Source organism: Temnothorax americanus, unplaced genomic scaffold, assembly GCF_048541705.1.
Source record: "Temnothorax americanus isolate GAGA-0224 unplaced genomic scaffold, ASM4854170v1 Scaffold3, whole genome shotgun sequence".
Lineage (NCBI taxonomy): Eukaryota > Metazoa > Arthropoda > Insecta > Hymenoptera > Formicidae > Temnothorax > Temnothorax americanus.
In genome coordinates this window covers 9,245,415-9,271,217 of record NW_027509442.1, presented here as the reverse complement: position 1 = coordinate 9,271,217, position 25,803 = coordinate 9,245,415, and the positions used below count along the sequence as shown (strand labels likewise).

At 41.4% G+C, this 25,803-nt stretch overlaps 1 protein-coding gene and 1 long non-coding RNA gene across 3 annotated transcripts in view; one reads left to right on the top strand and one right to left on the bottom strand.

The window, feature by feature from the left end:
* Dpy (fibrillin-like protein dumpy) overlaps nt 1–25,803 on the bottom strand; it is an 82,644-nt gene that overhangs the window by 6,022 nt on the left and 50,819 nt on the right. For both annotated transcript variants that reach the window (XM_077412319.1, XM_077412320.1), the window contains 47 exons: nt 25,334–25,660; nt 24,804–25,184; nt 24,136–24,459; nt 23,531–23,836; nt 22,827–23,135; nt 22,432–22,746; nt 22,034–22,342; nt 21,514–21,840; nt 20,419–21,390; nt 19,993–20,301; nt 19,520–19,831; nt 18,992–19,309; nt 18,165–18,794; nt 17,619–17,933; nt 17,072–17,383; nt 16,488–16,793; nt 15,811–16,128; nt 14,083–14,406; nt 13,295–13,603; nt 12,536–12,862; nt 11,710–12,012; nt 11,191–11,493; nt 10,457–10,774; nt 9,943–10,263; nt 9,521–9,832; nt 9,053–9,385; nt 8,671–8,967; nt 8,279–8,587; nt 7,880–8,197; nt 7,432–7,758; nt 7,046–7,351; nt 6,635–6,958; nt 6,222–6,527; nt 5,833–6,132; nt 5,293–5,616; nt 4,483–4,809; nt 3,994–4,314; nt 3,628–3,897; nt 3,185–3,373; nt 2,738–3,091; nt 2,258–2,470; nt 1,906–2,103; nt 1,642–1,836; nt 1,024–1,392; nt 682–897; nt 397–588; nt 78–290 (listed from right to left, as the gene is read on the bottom strand). In XM_077412319.1, coding sequence (XP_077268445.1) covers nt 78–290; nt 397–588; nt 682–897; nt 1,024–1,392; nt 1,642–1,836; nt 1,906–2,103; nt 2,258–2,470; nt 2,738–3,091; nt 3,185–3,373; nt 3,628–3,897; nt 3,994–4,314; nt 4,483–4,809; nt 5,293–5,616; nt 5,833–6,132; nt 6,222–6,527; nt 6,635–6,958; nt 7,046–7,351; nt 7,432–7,758; nt 7,880–8,197; nt 8,279–8,587; nt 8,671–8,967; nt 9,053–9,385; nt 9,521–9,832; nt 9,943–10,263; nt 10,457–10,774; nt 11,191–11,493; nt 11,710–12,012; nt 12,536–12,862; nt 13,295–13,603; nt 14,083–14,406; nt 15,811–16,128; nt 16,488–16,793; nt 17,072–17,383; nt 17,619–17,933; nt 18,165–18,794; nt 18,992–19,309; nt 19,520–19,831; nt 19,993–20,301; nt 20,419–21,390; nt 21,514–21,840; nt 22,034–22,342; nt 22,432–22,746; nt 22,827–23,135; nt 23,531–23,836; nt 24,136–24,459; nt 24,804–25,184; nt 25,334–25,660 — 15,108 coding nt within the window. The remainder of the gene's footprint in view (nt 1–77; nt 291–396; nt 589–681; nt 898–1,023; nt 1,393–1,641; nt 1,837–1,905; nt 2,104–2,257; nt 2,471–2,737; nt 3,092–3,184; nt 3,374–3,627; nt 3,898–3,993; nt 4,315–4,482; nt 4,810–5,292; nt 5,617–5,832; nt 6,133–6,221; nt 6,528–6,634; nt 6,959–7,045; nt 7,352–7,431; nt 7,759–7,879; nt 8,198–8,278; nt 8,588–8,670; nt 8,968–9,052; nt 9,386–9,520; nt 9,833–9,942; nt 10,264–10,456; nt 10,775–11,190; nt 11,494–11,709; nt 12,013–12,535; nt 12,863–13,294; nt 13,604–14,082; nt 14,407–15,810; nt 16,129–16,487; nt 16,794–17,071; nt 17,384–17,618; nt 17,934–18,164; nt 18,795–18,991; nt 19,310–19,519; nt 19,832–19,992; nt 20,302–20,418; nt 21,391–21,513; nt 21,841–22,033; nt 22,343–22,431; nt 22,747–22,826; nt 23,136–23,530; nt 23,837–24,135; nt 24,460–24,803; nt 25,185–25,333; nt 25,661–25,803) is intronic.
* On the top strand, nt 17,690–18,282 carry LOC143900689 (uncharacterized). Its single transcript, XR_013257854.1, has 3 exons — nt 17,690–17,813; nt 17,885–18,071; nt 18,174–18,282. It is a non-coding gene; the product is annotated as an uncharacterized LOC143900689 (long non-coding RNA).

Below are 25,803 nucleotides of genomic sequence, written 5' to 3'. Positions count from 1 at the left end.
ATCGTAATATGAAAAAAAAAAAACTGTTTAAAACACGATTTCTTGACAATATAATCTTTAATTGTAACGATCCTTACGTGGTATGCACTTGGTCGTGGGATCGCCGATGTAGCCGATCGGACACTTGCAAATCGGATTATGATTGTCGACGTGACATAGAGAGCTCCTGCCGCAAGAATCGCCAGCGACGCACGGATTTACGCAGAGTAAATTTATGCATTGCCTATCGCGCGCACATTCACTATTCGTGTAGCATTCTGGTCGAGGTCCTGGCAATGGAGCGAGTGGAACTGCAACAAAAATTATATAATTAATGACACATACGTCCTAAGGAAATAAAAGACAACAATAATTGCAAGAAACGCTTCAACTTGTGATTTCAATTTTCGCATTTACCTCTTATGCATTCTATGTAAGCGTTGCCGGTGAAGTCTTGAGAACAGAAGCAGATACCAGTGTGTGACGTGGATTTACATTGCGCGTTAAAACCGCACTGAGTTGTCAAACAGGCATCGACGCATTTTCCGTTCAAACACGTCTCGTGGTTGGCGCAATCTTGATCGAGATGACATTGTACGTCGCCCAACACTGCAACACATCCGTTATAGTCAAAAAGGATATTGACTAACATTACACGAAATGTTATTTCTGATGCCGACGCAGTTTAAGACTGACACGTACCAATCTGCTTGCACTGGCCGTTAACATCGGTGATCGTGTTCGGTGGACACAAGCAGATCATCGTACGAAGCGGTGCCGTGTTCAGGACTTTGCACTCTTGTTCACTGGTGCACATACCGGCGGACAAGCACGGGTCTTGGCATTTGTGGTTAATGCAAGCAAAATTCAATGGGCAATCGCTGTCCTGCGTGCATTCCAGCTCAATGAAAGGTTCACCTAAAAATCATATATATGTATTGCACGGAATATCTTGAAACCATCGCTACTTTTTGTCGATCAATTTAAACTCAACTCTTTTTCAATAAAATCAACAATAAAATAACACTTTAAGAATCAACATACCAATGCATTTTATATACGGATTTCCGGTAGTACCCGGAGGACACGTGCACTTCGGCTGATGATCGCGCGCGACACAAATCGCGGCTTCGCCACATGCATCGTCATCGCAAACCGGTCTACAGACTCTGTTCAGTCTATCGCAAGCCTCGTGATCGGCGCAATCTTCATTATAATGGCAGATCGCGGAGATGCAGGCCACGCGTGGATCGCCTTGAGTACCTTGCGGACAAATGCATTGAGCTCTGTGAAATACCGCTGTGCATTCCGCACCCCGACCGCACACGACATCACCGATGAGACACGGAGTGACGCAGTTGTCGTTCCGGCAGGTCTTGTCATAAGGACAATCGTTGTCTGTTTTACATTCCGCTAAAAAAGAAGAGAGAGAGAGAAATGAAAGTTAAGGATTGAGTGCAATATCCAAAGTAATAAGAAGCTTTTAGATTAGTCTTCAATACATTTGAGATCTTTATTTTGCCATTAATATGCATCAGACTTGTTGTTTAAAATAAGTTTAAAAAAATGATTATTTTAATCTCATCTCAAGATTTATGCATACATTAATTTTTTATAGAACTATGACAATTCTTAAAAATGATAAATCTCTAAGAAACTTACGTCTGAAGCATTGAGCTTGCGGATCACCGGCTAAACCGTGTTGGCAGTGACAAGAAGGATGATGATTGATTGTGATACATTCCGCGTTTAAACCGCAGCGATTGCTGGAGCACGGATCTTGGCATAGTTGATTTATGCACGCTTTGTCAGACGGGCACTCGGTGTTTACTCTGCATTCCGGAAGAACTATATTTTCTGTGGATGAGAAAGGAGAGAAATATAAGAAACGCACAACTGCTTACATAAAAAAATGCGATACAATACCTTCATAGCAATTTATGAACGGATCGCCGACATAGCCGTGAGGACACTGACATATGCGGCGATGATTTTCAATGTGACACTCTGCATTTGCTGCACATGGATTAACAATGCACGGATTGATGCACCGACGATTTAGACAGGCCATGTCTGGTGTACATTGCGAATCACTCTCGCATATCGCTGCGATTTGTTTGTCCACTAAAAATATACAAAATATTCACAATTCAGTTATTATTCAATGCTTTTGTCATATACTGAATCATTTTATTCATTAAAAAAAAAAGTAATTTATTTTATTAATTTTAGATGTTTTTCTATATTAATATATATATTTGTTTGAATAAAAATCTACCTGGCACGCAAGCAACGGTGGCATCACCAGCAAAGTTCGGTAGACATTCGCAGATCATTGTTCTCATCGGTAAGGTATCTACGACGCTACATTTGGCACTAACAATACATGGTTTCGTTTCTGCGCATGGATCTTTGCAAATACCATTGAAACATGCCAATTTGCTGGGACAATCGGCGTCGACTTGACATTCGACCTCTGGTTCTAATAGATCTAGAATAACAATAAATATTGTATAAGTATTACCAAATCATAATTGTTAGCCATTTAATAATTTTTTTAGAAAGCAGTCTAATCTAAATTATTATTTTTTATGATAAATGTAAGTTCTCAACTTTTTAGTAACAATAATTTAACAATATAATTCTTTATGTAATTATTTCTCATTTTACAGAGTAAATATTACTTCCTAATTTTTAATATGTTTTTAGTATGCTTTACAAACTTTTTTATAAAACTCATATTAAAAAGGATTCTTACCCATGAGACACGAAGTATAAGGATTACCCACGTAACCAGGTGGACATTTACATATTGGTCGATGATTGACGACATTGCACAATGCTGGTGGTGGACAGTTACAAGGATTGACGCATCTCAAGTTGCGGCAGGCCAAAGATGAAGCACAATCGTTGTCGCTAGTGCACTCAGGCCTTTCGCATATTTCGTAAGGATTACCCGTATATCCATCAGGACAATAACATCGAGTCTTATGATATCCGTCTGCGGTACATAATGCGTTAACACCGCACTGTGTAACCAGGCAGGTATCAATACACTCGTTATTAATACAAGATTGAATCAATGAGCATTCGCCATCGCTGCGACAACCGACTGTAAAGAAAAATATTAATAAAGTTGATTATATATAACAGCAGAAAGAAATATGTCAGTTAAATTTTTAACTTTAGTATTTGTTTAACGTACGTTGATGGCAATATTGCTGAGGATATCCCGTGTAGCCATCATTGCAGACACATATAGCTCTGTGCATTTGTACATGGCAGCGACTATTAAGGCCACAAGAATCGAGAGTACACGGATCAACGCACTTTTGATTGAAGCAAGTCTTGTCGTTCGAGCACTCGGAATTTTGTGTGCATTCTGGGATTGGTTCTGCAAAGATATAATTAAAATTAAAATTTTATCGCATACAATAAAAAAACATCTCTCTTAATAAATTTAACTTTAAACGTAATTATTTCTTGATATATTAATAGAGAGATATTATTACCAGAAATATAGAGATATTAATACTTTGTTACAGTTAGATTAGTTTAAATTTGCAAAATAATAAATTACAATAATAACACTGCATGTCGAAATTTCAAAAAAATATATAGGTCAGTATATTCTATATACAAATGTACCTTCAAGGGCTGGAATTGTGCACTGAACTCGTGCATTGCCCGTGAATCCAACTGGGCAGGAACATATTGGTTTGTGATTAACGGTCTGACAGATAGAATTGATGCCGCACGCGCCGATGCAGGGATCTCTGCATTTTTGTGAGAAGCAGGCTTTATCACGCGAACAGTCTGAGTTAATAACGCACTCAGGATAGATGCAAATCGCGACGCCATTTCTCACTCTGCACTCGCCGTTATAATTGCAAGGCGAGGGACTGCAAGGATTGGTTTCTAAAACAAAAACGCGTGTTTTTGAACAACAGGAAAAGAATTAGAGAATGTAATATAATATATTTTATATCAGATTTAATTTTTTTCTATATTTACCGATCTTTGTATAACATTCCTCGAAGGGATTGCCGATCAACGGAGACGGGCAGCTGCAAAGTGGGCTGTGATTGATCGTCTTACACACTGCCTTGCTGCCGCATACATTTTGAGAGCAGGGATCTTTGCATTTACTCTGTATGCAAGCTTTGTCGCCCGGACAATCCGAGCTGAGAACGCATTCCGGATGACAACCAGTTACACTCGTTGCAACACCTTGCAGCCCAGGCAAACATTTACAAATTGCTGTATTGCCAACTTTCTCGCAGACAGTATTCGGTCCGCACGGTGATGGATAGCATGGATCTGTTTCTTTAGTATCTGAATACAAAAATAAGCAATTAATAACGTTCGTCATAAGAAGAAAAGGAGGCTTAAGAAATGTAGCTTTGTTTAACTTTTTACGTGCGAGATTCAACTTCTTTGATTCACGTTGAGAGATAAAAGATTAAATAATGACGTAATTAAAGATATGGGTAGCAAAGTTACCTTCCACAGGGACTTGGCATAGCGTGAAAGCGTCTCCGATCGTCGGCAACGGGCACGAGCAAATGGGGACGTGATTGGATATGGTGCAAATCGCACCAACGCCGCAAGTACCAGGGCAAGGATCTTGACATCTCGTCTTTATGCACGCTTGCGATTTCGGGCAATCGGTATTCATTAGGCACTCGGGTTGACAGCCTTGGTACGGATTGCCTCTGTAGTTTGGTACGCACTCGCAAATGGCCGTGTCGAATCTCTCGTGGCAATACGTGTTTATTCCACACGGTGAAGGACTGCACGGTCTAGACGGTACCGGTGGTGCTGGAGTTGCTAAAATAACAGCAGAAAACGCATAATTAATTCCACATTCGTAGCTACGATTTAAAGTTCTTGCATGCAGTGTATATTATAATATACATTATAACGTAAATTAACATTTCCAGAAATATAGAGATATTTGCATATAAGAATAAAAGTAAATAAATGTACATTTGTTTCATGCATCGTACATGTCTTTTATACATGTATATAAAGGTGCAACATGTATAATACATATATATTTAAAAAGATATTTTGCGCATATCTCGGTATATGATAAGTAGTTGAGTATAATATTTGAAAAATGATGCAAGATCAATATGTGACAAAAGAAACTGACGTGCAGCACTTTTAGAAACATCAGTTATGTACAATAATGATATTTACAAGATCTAGAGATCAAGAAATCAAGTTTTAGAGATCAAAATGTTGAACAAGATGCCAGAGTAATATCCATCAGATCAGTTGATACGGGTAAAGCGGGGATTTTCTTACATATTATCTCAGAGCAAACTGTGAATGGGTCTCCAGTGTATGGTTCGGGACAAGTGCATCGAGCTTGGTGCAAAGTGACTTGGCATAGTGCATTGAATCCGCACGATCCAACGCACGGGTCGGTACATTTCTGCTTAATGCATGCTCGATTGGTGGGACATTCGCTGTTTACATGGCATTCAGGTCTACAATTGTTTGGAGATCCTATGAAGGTGGGCAAACAGGAGCAGGAGGGTGTATTATCGGCGGATACCGCGCACTGCGAGTTCAATCCACACGGTGAGGGGTAACACGGGTCCTTGATGGGTTCTACGTCCGGTGTTGCTGGCGATGAAAAAAAGAAATTCATTATTTGTTTCAAAGTTAAGAAAAAGACATCTCAAAGATAACAAACACAATCGAAGAGCCATTCAAAAAGACGTCCAAAAGACTCACCCCTCTCATAGATCTAAACGTTAAGAGAGAGAGAGAGTTTTAGACGTCTATAATAATGACTCTTAGGTGTTTGCGTTGTTTGGAGTACCCTGGGCGGTTACTTACTTATGAGGAAACAGTTGACAAACGGGTCACCGGAATGCTGAACGGGGCACCTGCAAATTGGATTATGATTTCGCACAACGCATAGAGCATTCTGGCCGCAAGCATTTTCACAGGGATTGCGACATCTCATGTTCACGCAAGCCTTGCTCTGTTCGCAATCGGTGCTAACGAGACACTCGGGTCTGCAGCTTTTCGGGATTCCGAAGTAACCAGGTAGGCAAGAACATGAGGCTTGATCGCCGAATTCACGGCAAACGCTGTTGGGTCCGCAGGGGGAAGGCTCGCAAGGTTTGACGCGTGCTATCGAGATGTAAGGTGGTAAAATTAGTGGTTTTTCTTTCCAATGGCAGGGCTTTCTCGGGAAGTAAACAAATAGCAGGGAGACTCACGTTGCACGCGTCTACAGAGGGTAAACGGATCGCCTTCGTGATCCTTGACGCAGCTACAAGTGGATACATGATTGATAACCGCGCATTCCGCATTCTGGCCGCAAATTCCAATGCAGGGATCCACGCACTTGTTATTCGCGCAAGCTCTATTAAATGGACAGTCGGAATTCTGCACGCACTCCGGCCGACATTCTCGATACGGATCGCCACGATATTCAGGTACGCAAGTGCAGATTCCGTTACGACACTTGGCATTGAGCCCGCATGGCGACGGGTTACATGGATCTGACGTTACTGTAGGAATTTCTGTGTCGAAAGATGCAAGTGTGAGTTTAACGATGATTGTTTTGTATTATTAGTTTATGGGAAGAAAAAAAAACATATGCGGGCAATAATATGACGAAAGTTCTTACGCATGGGCGCCAGGTAACAATTGTTGAAGGGATCACCCGTGTATCCATCGGGACACGTGCAAGCCGGAGTATGGTTGATTACAGTGCACAAGGCATTAAAACCGCAGGATCCAGGACAGGGGTCTCCGCATTTTTCTCTGATGCAGGCTTTATTGCTGGTGCAATCAGAGTTGATTGTACATTCGGCGCGGCAGTAAGGTGGCGAGCCAATGTAATTGGGCATGCACGTGCAAGACGGATAGCCTCCTCTGTCTTGACACGTGGAGAACGGGCCGCAGGGTGATGGGACGCAGGGATTTACTTGTAGCGTTGGTGTAGGCATTACTGGAATAAAATTGAATAACAATTTCCGTACGTAAGACCGCTTTCAGCGACGCGATATTCTCGCGATGGACTTCTTCTGGGACTTACAGGGCATGTCGAAACACTTGACGAAGGGATCTCCAATCTGACCGGGTCCGCAACTGCAGAATGGGCTGTGGGACAGGGTGTCGCACTTTGCGTTGATACCACATACACCTGGACACGGATCAACGCATTTCTGATTGACACACGCGCGATTCATAGGGCATTCTGTGCTAACGATACACTCAGGTTTGCAGTCGGGAGGAGTTCCTTGGTAGGTGGGGAGACACGAACAGCTGACTTTTCCGTTTACATTGAGGCATCGACTATTCGGACCGCACGGTGATGGCTGACAAGGGTCGCTTACAGGAGCTATACAAGATCGATCAAAAGGTGAGATGATGTTTCCATAAACAATTAATAATGACGGACAGGTGCTTGAATCCACTTACGAGTTTCTTGCATGAGCAGGCAGTATCTGAATGGGTCTCCGGTATATCTCAGTTGACAGCTGCATGCCGGTATGTGATTGATGACTTCGCAAATCGCATTGACACCACATGTTCCTGGGCAAGGGTCTTGACATCTATTCCTTATACAAGCTCGATTGGAGGTACAGTCGGAGTTAATTACGCACTCAGGTCTACAACCCTCGTACGGATTTCCGTAAAAATCGGGTAAGCAAGTGCAGAAGGCCGAGCCAGAAATTTCACGGCACATAGCATTCGCACCACATGGCGACGGTTGGCACGGATTTAGTGGAACAAGCGGTGTGTCGACTAGAATAGAGGGTTCATAGATTGTTCAACAATGACTGTCAAGAATGTGCATTCAACGCAATTTACGACAAAAAATTAAACATATGTTTCGCGATTATTGCTACATTTCTTCGAAACTTACTCGGCCGGGGATTACATTGGATGAATGGATCACCGGTAAAGTCACTGGCGCAAACGCACATCGGGGTATGACTGACAGTTCTACATTCAGCATTCCTACCGCACGATCCCGGACAAGGATCACGGCATTTCTGATTAATGCAAGCTTGCTGACTGGGGCATTCGCTGTTACTGATACATGTCGGCTTACATCTGGGCGGAGTGCCGATAAACTGAGGCGAGCACGAGCACGATGGGACGCCATTGAGGATTCGACATATCGCGTTCGGGCCACAAGGTGAAGGTTGACAGAGATCTATCGGTGGCTGTGATTCTTCCGCTGCAAGTTACAAGGTGGTTACGCTTGTTTTTTGGCATAATATAATATTTAAATCTCCAGTTATGTGCGTGAAATCCTTACGTTGCCGAACGCATTGGACAAATGGATCTCCCGTGTACAAAGTCGGGCAGCTGCATATGGGATTGTGATTCACGACGGTACATTGCGCGGTTAATCCACATGCACCGAGGCACGGATCGATGCACTTTTGATTGCTGCAGGCTCTGTTGCGAGCGCAGTCGGTGCTTATGAGACATTCCGATTTACAGAATGGTGGGGCGCCTCTAAATCCGGCGATGCACGCGCAAATCGCCTGGCCATTTGACACACGACAGTGGCTATTCGGACCACATGGGGATGGACTGCATGGTTCTTCCACGATGATCGAATCTATTTAATGATAGGTATTCCGCGTTTATATATCAGGAAATATTCTCGATGCGAATACTATCGCGCTCAAGAGTCATACGAACCTTGAAGAGGTGTACACGAAACAAATGCGCTACCGGTCATATTTCTTGGACAGCTGCACATAGGCAAGTGATTAACAACGATGCATTCCGCGTTAACGCCGCATGTCCCGGCGCACGGATCACGACATTTATGGAGCATGCATGCCCTATCGCGGGGACAATCGGTGTTAATCACACATTCCGGTCGACAACCGACATACGGGTCTCCGAAGTATTCGGGTATGCATGTGCAAACTCCGTTGTTGCATTGAGCGTTCTGACCGCACGGTGACGGGTTGCATCGGTCGGGTGGAGGTACTAAAATATGCACAAATCAAATTGCAGCGACTTAAAATAATACATATTGCTACAATAATAACATAACGGAAACTCAAGTTCTTACGAGGTGTCTGAGGTAAGACGTTGCAACTGACGAAAGGATCACCGGTATATCCTTCAGGACATACACAGGATGGCGTATGATTAATCACCAAACAACGCGCCAAGAGGCCACACGATCCTAGACAAGGATCTCTACATTTTTCTCTGATGCAAGCTCTATTAGCGGGACAATCCGAATTTATCGAACACTCGGGCCGACAATTAGGTGGAACACCTATGTAATTCTGCATGCAGCTGCACGCTGGAGCGTCACCAATGGCTCTGCATAAGGCGTTGGGGCCACAAGGTGAGGGCAAGCATGGGTCCTTCGGATATTGGTCTTCTGGTTTCGGAACTACGGAAAGGTAATACTCTGATATTCTTCATATACATAAAAAAAATAAATCAGAAACTGATAATGTCAATCACTTAATTTCGACAAATTTTAAATTTAAAATTTTTATAAGGTATCGTGTTCTAAAAAACATACTTGGTGCTGCAAAGCAATAGATGAATGGATCACCCGTAAAGCCGCTTGCGCAGACACAAATCGGGCTGTGATGTATGACCTTGCATTGAGCATCGCGACCACAGGTGCCGATGCACGGATCTACACATTTTTGATTCACACATGCTCGGTTCGATCCGCACTCTGAATTTACTAAGCATGTTGGTCTACAATTTGGCGGAGTTCCGATAAACTGGGGCAAGCAGGAGCAGACAGCTTGACCGTTATTATCGGCGCATTGACTGTTGGGGCCACAAGGGGAAGGCTTGCATGGTTCACGCTTCTCATCGGAAACTATAAATATATTGTATTTAAAGCGCCACTTATTATGCAATTTTCTATTATTTGTCTTGGTTTGTACTCTATTTGATTTCTCTCTCTTACGCTCATTTAACGTTACTTACTGCTGAGAGTCTGATAAACGCAGTTTATATATGGGTTGCCGGTGTAACCAGGGATACAAGTGCAAACGGGGACATTGTTGACAACTTGGCAATTGGTATTAATGCCGCATGAACCGGGGCATGGATTCTGACATTTTGATCCGATACAAGCTAAATGCGCGGGGCAGTCTGACGAAATGGTACATTCGGGGCGGCATCCTTCGTAAGGATTGCCGACATAATCTGGTAAGCAAGAACAAGATCCAGCACCGAACTGTTCCTTGCAAACGGCATTAAAGCCACAAGGTGATGGTTTACAGGGCGACAATGGGACTGGTGTGGCTGAAAACAGAATATAAACTAGGAAACATCTCAAACCTATTTGTTGCGATATTTTTTCAAGAAAGGCAAACTCACGTTATATCTGAAAGTCTTAACGAGATTTTATGATCGATTAAAAGTCGAAAACTAAATGTTTCCTACGTTTTGCTCGGATCTAAATATAATTTCAATTCTGTGTAAAATCGATGCTTACGTTGTTTCAGTATACATTGCGTAAATGGATCACCGGTGAAATCGTTAGGACAAACGCACATGGGCGTGTGGCTTACTACACGACACTCGGCGTTGGCCCCGCAGGAACCTTCGCAAGGATCCCTACACTTCTGATTCATGCATGCTAAATGAGCAGGACATTCACTGTTGCTAATGCATGCTGGTTTACAATACGGTGGTAAACCCAAAAATCCAGCTAAACACGAGCACGAGGGAGCATCGCCGATAACTCGACACTCAGCGTTCGCTCCACAAGGAGATGGCACACAGGGGTCTGTTTGCAACACAGGTTCGGGTGCTAATATGGAAAGAAAAAATGTTGAATAAAAAAGTTTTGGAATTAAATAAATTTTAAACTCAAAATTCATATTATGATCATTTCGAAATATATGAATTACTCGAGATGTTAGATAAAATCAAACCAAGTATTGATAATAAAAATTCTTTTAAATTTTTATAAAATATTTGTTATACTTGTTTGTTGTAATAATAAATATTATGTAAAATAATAAAACTATTTTCAATTTCGATCTGCGTAAAATCACTGATTTTTAATGCGTTTGAAACTTGAAGAAAACAGAAAATTTTCTTTTATATATTTCTATACTATATCCACATATCTGCGTTGGAACCATTAAAACAGATGTCACTCTGATATCAGTGTTAATTGCCTAATGCAGGTAATTGATATTTGTAATTGGTATTTGTTCTTACGTCGTGGGATACATCGAATGTACGGGTCTCCGGTGAGTTCTCCGCAGCTACATATGGGATTATGATTGATCACTTGGCATGTGGCTTGAATTCCGCATGCACCGAGACAGGGATTTATGCATTTCTGATTGCTACACGCTTCTGTCAGAAGGCACTCAAAACTGGCAGTGCATTCCGGCCTGCATGCTGGCGGTACGCCACGGAATCCCGCCACACACGAGCATACAGGTTGCCCGTTGTTCTCTCGGCAAACGCTGTTGGGTCCGCAGGGCGAGGGTGAGCAGGGATCTCCTTTCGGGGTATCTAACATTCAATATAATAGCGATCTTATACTTTGCTCTCAAAAAGATAACGCAAGCGATATCAATAACGATAATAGTAAAAAATCTGTAAATTGTGGAAATATAATAGCGATAGGAGCATTCATATTTTACAAATATCATCAAGAAGACTGAACCCTACGATTATCATTATCGATAAACATTCGTAGAAATTACAGATCGATCGCATTGATTATACCTTCAACTATGGAACATTGAACGAAGGCATTGCCGATCATTCCGGTCGGACAGGTGCATATAAGCACATGATTATATACGGAGCATAATGCATTTCGACCGCACGTGCCCGGGCAGGGATCCACACATTTGTTACGCACGCACGCACGATCGTGAGCGCAATCGGTATTCATGACACACTCGGGACGGCAACCCACATATGGATCACCCTGGTATTCAGGCAAACATATGCAGATGCCATTGTTGCATCGTGCATTCGGTCCACAAGGATTCAAATTGCAAGGGTCGATAACTGCAGGTGCCGCTGTAAAAGAATGCGGATGAGGAACTGAATGTCATGACGGAGCCCGAAACGAAATTTCACGTATGTAACGCATAACTTCCACGCAACATTTCAGCCATTGTATTCGTATCTAATGTACATTTCTATTTCTCGAAATTTAAATATCTAGTGAATGCTTAATGATATAATTGAAGCAAAACAATGTAAAGAAAAATTTGTTTAAAAAATTTAAAGAATGTCTAAAACATTACACGTGCATTGTTGGAGATATCTCAGTTCCTGTTTTTTAAACGATAAATAACAAAATCTTGACCAAGCCAAACTACACGAACATTAATAAGAAATTCATTAAAAAGTTGAAAATATCTTTCCAAGATTTCTTCATATCTGAGCAAGTTGAAATTCTCTTGTTTCACTTAACATTCGCTAAAACTAAAACTAATAAATTCTAAAAACGTTAATTCAAGAAACATCGTGCGTTACAATTCGCGAAATTTTTCTTCGAAACAAATCTTTCATGACTTTAGAATCTGGAGTCTCTTACTTGTCGGTCTGGGATAACAATTACTGAAAGGGTCACCGGTGTATCCCTCGGGACAGGTGCACACGGGTACGTGATTATAGACTGTGCACAATGAAGTAATGCTGCAGGAACCTAAGCAGGGATCCCTGCATCTTTCATTGCTGCAGGCGAGATTCATCGGGCATTCGGAATTCACGCGGCATTCAGGGCGACAATTTGGCGGTGATCCTCTGTAGGTCGGCAGACAAGAACACGACGGTGTGCCACCGATGTTCCTGCACTCCGCGTATACGCCGCACGGGGACGGCAAGCAGGGATCTTTGGGGGCTACGGGAAAATCTAGCGGTTCTGAAATCCAAGAGTAAAACAGACGTAACAAACTACTCGCCGTTTGTTTGTAAAAATGTCGATATCAGCAACAAATCAATTGCATTTATGCATGAGAGTAAAAATAATGAAGTGTCATAAAAAAATAATGAGATGTCATTGTATAGGTACCATACGATATTATCGCGCATAGTATGAAACTTGTGAGGATTGATATTATGATATAATATGATATTATGACATATTAGAGCAAATTGAGCTGAGAATAACAGTTGCAGCAACGTCAGTCAGTTTCAAAATTAAGCCATATGATTATGAAAGATGAACTTGTGGCGTGGATGAATGAAGCTGATGGCCGTGAACTTCGGACGTGAATGAACGAATAAGTGAAGTTGATGACCGTGAACTTATGGCAGAAATGAATGAAGCTGATAAGATAGACCAAGTTCTTACGTGGGGCGGGGAAACATCTTGTAAAGGGGTCCCCGGTATAATCGAGATTGCAGACGCAGATGGGGCTGTGATTGATCACTTTACATTGCGTGTTTATTCCACACGGGTCCGGACAGAGCGACATACACTTCTGATTGATGCAAGCAAGATCCGGGGAGCATTGGCTGTTCACAACGCATTCGGCACGACAATTGGGAGAGCTGCCAATAAAATTCGGGAGACAAGTACAAACGGCAAGGCCATTTACATCTTGGCATTTACTATTTGGTCCACAGGGGGATGGGCTGCACGGATTTGTTTCTGGCAGAACTGTATGGAGAAAAATATTATTACGTATGTTACAAAATATTTTCTACGGATTATTCTGGACAATAATGTGATCTTCTCATGTTCGAATTTAGACTAAATATATTGTCCCCAATAAAATAAAAATTCAAATCCGTACTAAAAGTGAAACGACAATAAAAATTAGAATTTTAAATATTACTTTTAAATATCTCATCATTAATTAAATATATATCTCGTATCAATAAAATGGAAATAAATAGGTATATCCAAAATTTATTATTTTATTATTTATTATTTTGAATAGCAAAATGAAAAAATCAGAAACGTTTAATCAATAATAAATAATTAAATTCTTTTTTATTTAATTTTCACAGTAAATCTAAATCTTTCTAAAATAATTCTGCATATTTGTGAAAATTCTGTGGTATATGTAGCTAGTATTAGAAATCCGAATTTTAAAGTACAATAAATAAAATATCTAACATGGAAATAAATCTTACAGGTTTCAACTATCAGGGAACAGAGGGTGAAAGGGTTGCCGGTATAGCCGGGGATGCAAGTACAGATCGGCAGATGATTAACCGATTGACATTGGGCATTCACTCCGCATGTTCCTGGGCAAGGGTCTCTGCATTTCAGGCTCACGCACACCATTCTTGTCAAACAGTCAGAATTTTGCGTGCACTCGGGTCTGCATTCTTCGTAGGGGTCACCTAGATAGTCCGGCAGACAGGTGCACGAGCCAACGCCGTTGTTCTCGCGGCAGACGGCATTGAGGCCGCAAGGGGAAGGCTCGCACGGTTTTCTAATGTCTAGGAACGTATCTGATATAAAGAGAAATTTCACTTAGACTTAATCAAACATGCAGCGTTCTTCTCCAAAAGCTGGTGATAGGCTGAGGGATTTTTTTGTTTTACTTTTGTCTATTTTCCTTCGCGTTCGCATTTTTCGATTAAATCGAATTCCTAACAAGCAATAAGCCTCATATGGTAGTACGACGTAATATAGCTTTGCGTGGTTTTAATGCTGAGTTATCATCGGGTTGACGAGTATCTCGGAGAGATAACTGACGGTTTTAGTGGGTGACGTTTTCTAATAGCAATTGTTTCATCAAGCGTGTTCAATCTTTCATTGAATTAATTATTCGAGTTAATTACAAGGTACGGTGATTGGCAATATATTACTTCTTCGGGGACGGGACAGCTATCTTATTTTGGGATCTACATTATAATAAGTGCGTTTCATTAAGATTTGTTAAAATTATTTCTCTAGAGATTACGCTTTTTGTGGCGATATCAGTGCGTTATTGGTCTATTCGGGAACGGTATGTGCAGCATGATTATTGGGAGGTCCACAGCATATCAGAGTGTTCTTACATGTAAGTGGGTCTTTAACGGACTCGCTTTAATAGACTAGTGCGTGCAGTAAACATTATTTCAACAATTAATTGCAGGGATTATATATTCTATCGCTTAGTTGCTCAGTGTCAATTAAGGGTGAGTGCAGCCAAGAGCCTATTGGGTATATAGGCCCCGCCACCAGTTTTGTGACCATCTGTCACTACTGTTTTCTTGCATTAGGTTTCTGGGTCAGTACGCTCAGGCATAGGGATGATTGCGTGTCACATTGTTCCTTCTGTTAATTGTAGGGATTCGGGATACGCACACATATAATCCTATGTTATTGACTTTTAATCGGGGATGAGTGCAATTATGAGCCTAATATCTATAGGCCCCACCACCTAACACACGTGACTTATTGTCCACCTCCTGTTGGAGATCTCTTTGCGACTGTGCGATACTGTTGCACGGCATATCGTCTCATTATATGCGACGGTTAAAACATAAGTTTCGGTCTGATGTGACTTCTAGAACTACATAAGCACACATCTAACAATAACGCGACAGGACGGTGATATTCATCAAACAGTTTTTCAAACTTCAGCTGATCTTCAAAACAGTCGGTACGTCATGCCTCTATCTATGTAATATCTAGGGCAATCTCTTGAGAAAGATTTCAGTAAATTGCAAGATTTTTAACTGCCAACTTTGAGCAACGGTATCGTTTGACAAGAAAAAAAAACTCTTGAGCTACCGTCTTGACTTATTACCATTAGTCATATTGTACGATGATAAAAGGTACTTACCTACCGCGCCCGCGTGCAAACGGCGTCATTTGTGGGAGAGATTGTAACAAAAAGAAATAATAGATAACGATCGTGTACTCACCCTCAGGTACTCGTTCGCAAGCGCTGAATGGATTTCCGGTGTATCCGGCGATGCACCCACAAACCGCATGGTGATTCACTACCGAGCATTGAGCGTTCAGACCGCACAGACCGACACACGGATCGCGACACTTCTGTTGCATACACGCTAACTGCGGCGGACACTCAGGATTGATCGTGCACTGCGGTCGACAATTCGGCGGCAAACCAACGTAATTTTCGATACACGAACACGCAGGACTGTCACCCCTGACTTGACACTCCGCGTTCGGACCGCAAGGCGATGGCAGACACGGGTTTATCGGCACAGATGGTGTTTCTGAAAATATATATTTTAATGAAGAAATATTGCATTTAATGCTAAAACAATTAAAATATTATCCAGAAGACTAATTAATCATATCGTACAGAAGATAATAACTAATCCCCAGGCAATAAGAAAGTAGGCTTTTCTGTAGTAATTTGCATAGTTGATATTAATTAAAAATTTATAAAAACAAAAAATTTGGCTTAAAAAAATTTATATATAGATATCATTCGATCATTCTAATATGTTAATCAATGTGTAAAGTCTTTTACGATTATAGTTATTTCTTATAATTATCGATTGCAATTCATAAACCCAATTACAAAAATATAAAATTGTTTAATGCTGTAATATCTAAGTGTGGAGCTTACTTGGTTGCGGATAACATATGGTGAAGGGATCGCCTGTGAAAGTTTCGGAGCAACTGCATATTGGATTATGATTAACCACTTGACAGTTTGTATTCTGTCCACACGTGCCTGGGCACGGATCTTGGCATTTATTATTTAGACACGCTTGTGTCAATGGACAGTCCGCGCTGACGACGCATTCTAATTTGCAGGCGGGTGGACTGCCAATTAAACCAGGCTGACACGAACACACAGCATGATCACTCACGACTTTGCAGATGCTGTTTGGTCCACAAGGCGAAGGTGTGCAAGGCTGCTTAATGGTGTCTACAAATAAGATAAAAATGACAATTATCGGAAATAATAATGATCAAAGTAAAAATAAAATTCGACTTTATTGTAAAATTTATATTCGAATATATTAGTCGTTTCCGTTTTACACAGAAAAAATGAAAAAAGATAAAACAATACTATATAAAAATCACGATATGCATTTTAATATTTAAATATATACAACCATTTTATTTTTGTTTCATTTAATTCATTATATTTATACTTCACAACACATTTTATATTTTTATTATAAAATATATTTACAAACTTACCATCCGGTATATGTGGTCGACACAGAAGGAACGGATTTCCGGTGTAACCAGGCGGACAGCTGCACATTGGGACGTGATTAACAACGTCGCAACGTGCATCACGACCGCATGTGCCTGAGCAAGGATCCACGCAGTTTTGATTGATGCAAGTTTTGACGCGAGGACAATCTGAGTTCATTGTGCATTCCGGCCGACAATACGAGTACGGATCTCCAAAGTAATTAGACAAACACCTGCATATACCTTCGTTGCATTCCGCATTAGGCCCACATGGTGACGGATTACACAAATCTTTGGGAACCTTTGGTTGTTCTGCAACATTAATGTATCACGCTTATCGATAAAAATGTAAAAAAAATTAAAGAAAAAAAGATTTTTTACTTTGTTATTTTGAAATAGATTTATCAATATACATATAATATAATTGGAATGGACTATCAGATACTAATGAATAATATTCGAAGTTGTATTTATCTCCATATGCATTTCTTTTTTCAATAAAGTATACAAAGCCATTCTTAGAAATTTACGCACTAAGAATACGCACCTTTAATTACTGTGCACAAAGTGAAAGGATCGCCGGAATATCCAGGTTGACACAAGCAAACTGGTATGTGATTCTGTACTCGACAATCAGCATTCTGGCCGCAAGAGCCAACGCAAGGATCACGACATTTTTCCGAGATACAAGCTTGATCCGACGGGCAATCTGTATTGACTACGCACTCTGCGCGGCAGTTAGGTGGTATCCCTATATAATTTTTCAAGCAAGTGCACGCGGGTTGATCATTAACGACTTTGCACTCCGCGTAGAGTCCACATGGGCTGGGGAAACAAGGATCCATCGGCGGTAGCGGAACAACTGAAAGATTAAATACGTATATGATAGTAATGATATAATAAATGATAGCAGTCTATCGACAGATTGGTAACAAATTTGATCAGATGTGTCAGCAGACTAACATCAACTGCATTGGCAAGATCTGCTTTCGCTAGACTTGTACGTCTGACAATACATAATTTCTAAATATAATTCTTACATACGTAAACAAATAAGCGAAATAAGTTTAAGTTAATTAAATATATCAATTACCGGGTTCAGGGAAACATCTGGAGAAGGGGTCGCCCGTCTTTCCTTGCGGACAACTGCAGAGCGGATTGTGATTGATAATACGGCAATTGGCTTCGATTCCACACGTGCCAGGGCACGGGTCAGTACATTTGTATTTGTAGCATGCTCTATTTTGGGGACATTCCGAATTGACGACACAAACGGGCTTACAATTCGGCGGAACACCCACGAAAGACTCTTGGCACGTGCACACCGCTTGGTTGTTTATGGCACGGCACAAGCTGTTCGGTCCACAGGGTGAAGGCGAGCACGGATCTCTGACGGTAGGTTCGGTATCCACTTTCGGTTGAAGGGTGCAAATCGTAAATGGATCTCCAATGTATCCGGGTTCGCAAGTACACGTAGGAATGTGGTTGATCACTGAACACTGCGCTCGGACGCCGCATACTCCTGGACATGGATCCTTGCATTTATTGCGAACGCATGCCTTGTTTGTAGGACAATCTGCGCTGAGGACGCACTCCGGTTGACAGCCCTCGTAAGGATTTCCTTGATAGTCATCGATGCATATGCAAGCGCCAGCATTGTCCCGTTGTTGACATATCGCGTTGGCACCGCACGGTGAAGGTTCGCACGGATTCATTGGTTCTTCTGCAGAAAAAAATTGTCTGATATTTATTGGTTCAAGATTGATTAGCTCAAAAAAACGTTATGTTCTAAGTGAAATAAGCAGCAGAAGTACAAAAATAATCACGTACAAAAATAGATGGATAATTTGAAGAAAAATGTTGGTGCTCTTTGCTGATATAATTAATGAAATAAACGTCAGGATAAATGAACGAACATACCTTCTAATACGCATTGCACGAACGGATTGCCCGCATAACCGATCTGACACAAACAAGTCACTGCGTGATTCACTACTTTGCATTCAGCGTTATCCCCGCAGGATCCCGGGCATGGATCTTTACATTTCATGTTTATGCAAGATTTTTCCGTCGGGCAATCGGGATTGATCAAACACTCTGGCCGACATGACGGTGGAGTGCCGACATACGTAGGTAGACACGAACATGATGGTTGTCCATTTGCATTCTGACAAAGTGCGTTTGGTCCACATGGCGAAGGAATGCAAGGATCGCCCTGATCCTTAGGTTCCGATGGTACTAAAATATTGATACGACACATAAAATATTGTATTTATTCGCGCTTTATTCGAAGCTATCGCAAATATAGCTTGCATCCATTATAATTTTCAAAATTGGTGAAATCGATCATCATTAACGTGCAATTCTTGAACATGAAATTATATATCATACCATTTTATTGATATCATAAAATTATTTTATTTATAACCATATAATAGTTTTTCTTACTTGGAATATCATAACAACTTCTGAACGGATCTCCAGTCTGTCCAGGAAGGCAACTGCATATCGGCGAATGGTTGATTACTTCGCATCTCGCGTTCAAACCGCAGGAACCTAGACAGGGGTCTGTGCACTTTTTATTTACGCATGCTCGCGTTGGCGGACATTCAGAGCTAACGACACACTCTGGTTTGCAGGATGTCGGAGAACCAAGATAGCCTCGGAGACAAGAGCACACAGCGTGATCCTCGATGTTGCGACATTGACTGTTCGGTCCGCAGGGCGAGGGCGAGCACGGATCTTTTCGAGAATCCGGCACTGAAATACATGCGAGACAAATTAATTTTGTATTAACATAAACTGACATAGAAATCTATGAAAAATATGTAAAATATATAATTACATCTGTGGCGATATAATTATAATAGCAATTATGTTAATTATAAAGCGAATAAAAAAAACTATATTTCTTTGCATACCTTTAGGTTGAACACGACAGCTGACGAACGGATCACCAACGTATCCGGATGGACAGGAACAGACGGGAATGTGATTCACCACGTCGCATCGCGCGTTTTGGCCACATATTCCGGGACAAGGATCCTTACATTTGTTCTTCAGGCAAGTTTTATCGCGGGCACATTCTGAATTAAGGATACATTCGGGACGACAGGCCTCATAAGGATTACCGATATATTCGGGCAAGCATCTGCATTCACCATTATCGCATATGGCGTTCGGACCACATGGTGATAGAGCGCAAGGGTCCGTAATTGGTGGTTCTGTAACTATACAGATAAAACAATGTTAAAGATAAATTATTAAATCAGATTGTTTCGATTTTCTTTGTAATTAATTTCTCGCAGAACAGCTCATATTAATAATCCGCTCGATGCTTCGCTTACCTGGCGGAATAATGCTGCATTGCGTAAATGGATCTCCGGTAAATCCTTCCATACACGTGCAAACTGGGAGATGATTTAATACGTGACATTGAGCGTTTACTCCGCATGAGCCTGGGCACGGGTCCGTACACTTCTGATTGACACATGCGAAGTGACTCTTACATTCGGAGCTTAAAATACATTCCGGTTGACATTGTGACGGTACACCAATGTAATTTGGCAAGCAGGAACAAGCGGGATGCGAGCCTATAACTCTGCACTGCGAGTTCGGGCCGCATGGATTCGGCAAGCAAGGGTCACCTTCCCCTTTTGGCAACGGCGACGTGGTGCTAATCCTGGTGCAATGCACGAAAGGATCGCCGGAGTAGCCGCTGGCGCAGCTGCAGATGGGATTATGGTTCACCGTAAGGCAGTTCGTGTTTTGTCCGCAAGAACCTGGACACGGATCCGCGCACTTGTTATTAATGCATGCCCTGTTCTGCGAACACTCGGAACTGACAATGCAACCCGGTCGGCAGGACGGTGGAACTCCGGAGAATCCCGGTTGACAGAGGCACACCGCGTGTCCGTCGTGTGTTCGACAGTTGCTGTTGGGTCCGCACGGCGATGGATCGCAAGGATTGAGAGGCACGGGCAACGGCGTCACGACATCGATGATGGTACAACCGTTCACGGGATCGCCAGTATAACCAGGTAGGCAGGAGCACATCGGGGCATGATTGACCACACGACAAGTAGCGTCTTGGCCGCAAGTGCCGGGGCACGGATTGACACATTTGTTGTTCAGGCAGGCCTTGCTGCGATCGCAATCGGCGTTAGTCACGCATTCGGGTCTGCAAGCGATGTACGGATCACCGAAGTACTGCGGTAGGCACGTGCAGGATCCAACGCCGTTTCGTTCGTTGCACACTGCGTTGGCGCCGCACGGCGACGGATTGCACGGTGTGCGTGGTTGCTCCGTCGTAATAGGCACTGAAAACAATTAATTAATATATAATTAGGTAATAACTATTAGGAAATAAATAGCTAATAAGAATAACCATATATTTTTTAACACTTTAACACTTCGCAAGCTCTTTGCAAAGAAACACATACCTTCTACGATGGGTATACATTCCGTGAACGGATCGCCCGTGTAGCCCTCGTTACAGATGCAGACAGGATTGTGTTTTACGACATTGCAATACGTATTTACGCCGCAAGACCCTGGACACGGATCCACGCACTGTTCGTTTTGACATGCCAAATTTCCGGGACATCCTTCGTTTATGACACACTCCGGTCGGCAATTTGGTGCGCGGCCAACGTAATTTGGTAAACATGAGCACGCCGGAAAACCGTCAATCACTCGACATTGGGAATTCGGTCCGCATGGCGAAGGGACGCAAGGATTGCCGCTTGGTCTCGGTATTGGTGTTACTTCTATAATTACGCATTAATACATTAGGGCAGAGTATGTGTTTTGTATATAAACTACTGCGTAAATGTATTCAATTCTTATTTGTATCGATTTGTAATTCAAGTGATTCAAATAATGAGAGAACATTTGAAAGTGTATATAAAATTGAAGATAAAAGTTTCAAGACGATGTAATTAAAAGAATGTTGAAACTTACCTTCCTTAACGCAACCGAAGAACGGATCTCCGCTATAGCCAATTGCACAGATGCATACTGGATTATGATTGATCACCCGACAGTCTGCATTCACACCGCACGTGCCTAGACATGGATCTTTGCACCTCTGGTTGATACACGCTGTGTTCGCGCTACAATCCGTGCTGACTACGCATTCCGGACGGCACGACGGTGGGCTGCCAATGTAATTAGGTTGACAGGAGCACACTGCGTGATTATCAATAACGCGGCAGTTGCTATACGGTCCACAGGGAGATGGTTGGCACGTATCACCTGGTACTGAAGGCGCTATGAGAAATAGATCACGTTATAAATCGTTTAAACTCCTTCTGATTTATAGCTATGTCAGAAAGGTCAGAAAAATATCACCGACGTACTTATCGGTATGTGGCAAGACGTAAGTGGGTCTCCGGTGTAACCGGAGAGGCAACTACAGGATGGCTGATGATTATAGACTTGACATTGCGCGTTAATTCCGCACGCTCCGACGCACGGGTCTTTGCATTTGTTATTAATGCAAGCCTTCGTGTGAGCGCAATCCGAATTTTGAACACATTCCGGTCTGCAGCCCTCGTAAGGATCACCAGTGTAATCGGGCAGACAAGTGCAAGATCCCGCCCCATTACGCTCTTTACATACGGCGTTTGTACCACACGGTGAAGGATCGCACGGCAATTGCGCTGGGAAAACAGCTATAGGGCAAAAATCCGGTGTGTTTATCCGGAATATGCAACAATATGTCAACTTTAAGATAAAACTGTTAAAATCTTACCTTTAGCGCAGCCTGAGAAAGGATCTCCTTCATAGCCTTCGTAACAATGACATATAGGTCGATGATTCAGCACCGTACAATTCGTGTTAAAACCGCATGATCCCACGCATGGATCCAAACATTTCTTTTGAATACAAGCTAAGGAGCTAACGCAGTCCTGATCGATCACACACTGTGGCCTACAATTCGGCGGTGCTCCGAACATGCCACTAATACACGTGCATATCGGATGATCCTCTTGGACGCGACAATCAGCGTTAGGTCCGCAAGGCGATGGCAAACAAGGATTCGTTGTTGGCGGTAAAGGTTCTAAAAAGATGAATTAAATAATATTATTTACCATTTTATATTATATACTCGAAAAAAAACAGTATATAATATTAAATATTATATATCTTTTCAAAAAATTTTCTCACCTTAGCTTGGCAATGAATACATTACTTATTTAATTTCCGAAGAATTAAATTTTAATGAATATCTTCAATTTTATTACATTTCTTATTGCGACATAAATCTTCTCGTTAGAGAGCTTTGCGTCATGTATTTGAAAGCCGGAAAAATCAATTGTCTAACTAGTTTTAATTACTATCTTACTTCCTCCGTCATTAGCAATACTTTCTCATAATTAGAACAAACTCGAAAGGTACATTCTTTGTTTAACAGAGATCCCCTTTTAACTAAAGTGCGCTAACATAATGTATTACCTTCCTTAGCACAATGAGTGAATGGATCACCGACGTATTGACGAGGACAACTGCAGATCGGGTTGTGATTGATGACCTGGCAATCAGCGTTCAAACCACACAATTCCGGGCAAGGATCATTACACTTTTGATTAATGCAAGCCAGATGAGCCGGACATTCGGTGCTGACGAGACACTCCGGGCGACAATGCGGCGGAGTGCCTTGATAACCCGGGCTACATGAGCAAACTGCACGATCGTTCATTACACGGCAGATACTGTGTGGACCGCATGGTGATGGCATGCACGGATTCTGATCTGGCACTACTACAAAAAATAAAACCAAATTAGACTTTTCGTTACATTAATATTGTTATTACAGTTAATTTAAATCTATAATTCAACTATATATTATCACATATATAGAGATTTTAAATTATAATAAAATATTTTATGAAAAAAGCAGACATAAAAATTTTGAAAAATTATACAAACTGTAACAACTTATTAAGTTAAATATTTCAAATTTAAGAAAAAATGTTCTATCATCTAAATTAGTGCAGTATTGTGTATAACAAATGAAACAAATCACATAAAAAATAATAAACTAAAATATGTTCACATACGAGGTCTCTCTACTTTGCAGGCCCTGAACGGATCTCCGGTATATCCTGGCAAGCAAGAACACATCGGAAGATGATCGACGACTTCGCAATGCGCATTAGCGCCGCACACGCCTGGACATGGGTCTCTGCAATGTTGATTGAAACAAGCCAAATGACTTTCGCAATCCCGATTAATGATGCACTCGGCCTCGCAACCATCTATATAGGGATTGCCGATAAATGGCGGTATGCATGTACATTTGGCTATGCCATCGATCGCCGTGCAAATAGCGTTTTTGCCACAGGGTGATAATAGACAAGGATCATATGGTTCCGCTGGTCGTGCTGCAATAATAGTAAAACGTTTTATTGTTGAGTATTTAAAATTGTTTAAAATGCTTTATTATAGTTATGTTATTTAAGATGTTAATCGTAAAAGCCGCAAAAAGTTTTTGAACTTAATATTATACATTAAAAATTTATAAACAAGACACAATACAAATAATAAAACATTAAACATTTTTTTAAATTAAAATAGCTCAATAAAGTTTTTAGGAATTTATACACACAGACTCAATAGTTGATTTAGTTAAAAAATTGTAATTACGAAATGTGTAATTTTTGATAATTTTAATATTTGGAAATAAACTCTTTTCATTTTGTACTATTCAATTATTGGCAATAATTACCTCCACAACTCTTGTATGGGTTTCCAATCGTGAGATCTGGACAGTAACAAGGCGGTACCCTCGTGCTATTGCATCTCGCCCCAAAACCACAAGGATTAAATTCGCACTGGTCAGTTTTTGGCACGCATCCTCTAATAGTGTTCGGGCTTTCGATGTAGCCAGGTAGACAGGTACATTTCGCGAAGCCATTGTCCAACACGGAACAGCGAGTATTGGGACCGCAAGGAGAAGGATCGCAGGAGGTAGTAGGAAGTGTACAGGGGAAATGCGGCGGATCACCCTCGTATCCTGGCAAACAGAAGCACTTCACTTGTCCATTCACCACTCGGCATCCTGAGTTGGCGCCGCAGGGATTACCTTCGCACTGGTCACCTTCGGGAACTGGATACATTACAAGAATGGATGATTTGTTATAATTATAAAAGATATAAAAGAATTATATATATATATATATATATATATATATATATATATAAAATTTAAATATAGACGGTCGTCACAATTATATTTCATAAAAAATGTATACGTACTGCACTGTTCGAATGGACTTCCGGTTAGACCTTTCGGACAGAAACAGACAGGATTCCCATTGTCATTTTCGCATAAAGCGTTCAAACCGCACGGATTTGGAACGCAAGGATCGACAGTCGACGCTATCTCCTGACAGCCAATGTGAGGATTTCCTTGATAACCTGGAAGGCACGTACACTGCGCTTGGTGATTACTGGAGACGCACTTTGCATTATCTCCGCAATCAAATTCGACGCAAGGATTAATGCACTGCCTGTTGAGTCGATCGCAATATTTGTGCGGAGGACAGTCTTCGTTGTATTGGCAAATATTCTTCGTTTCTTCCACTGAAATCATAGGATATGTTAATTTACATTTTTACATACATTTATTAATAGGGGTATTCAAATAAGTTAAAGTTTAACGGTTTGACAGGTTATGTCGGGTTAAAGTCGAGTAAAAAGTTAATTAATTAACTTTGGGCGCGCTA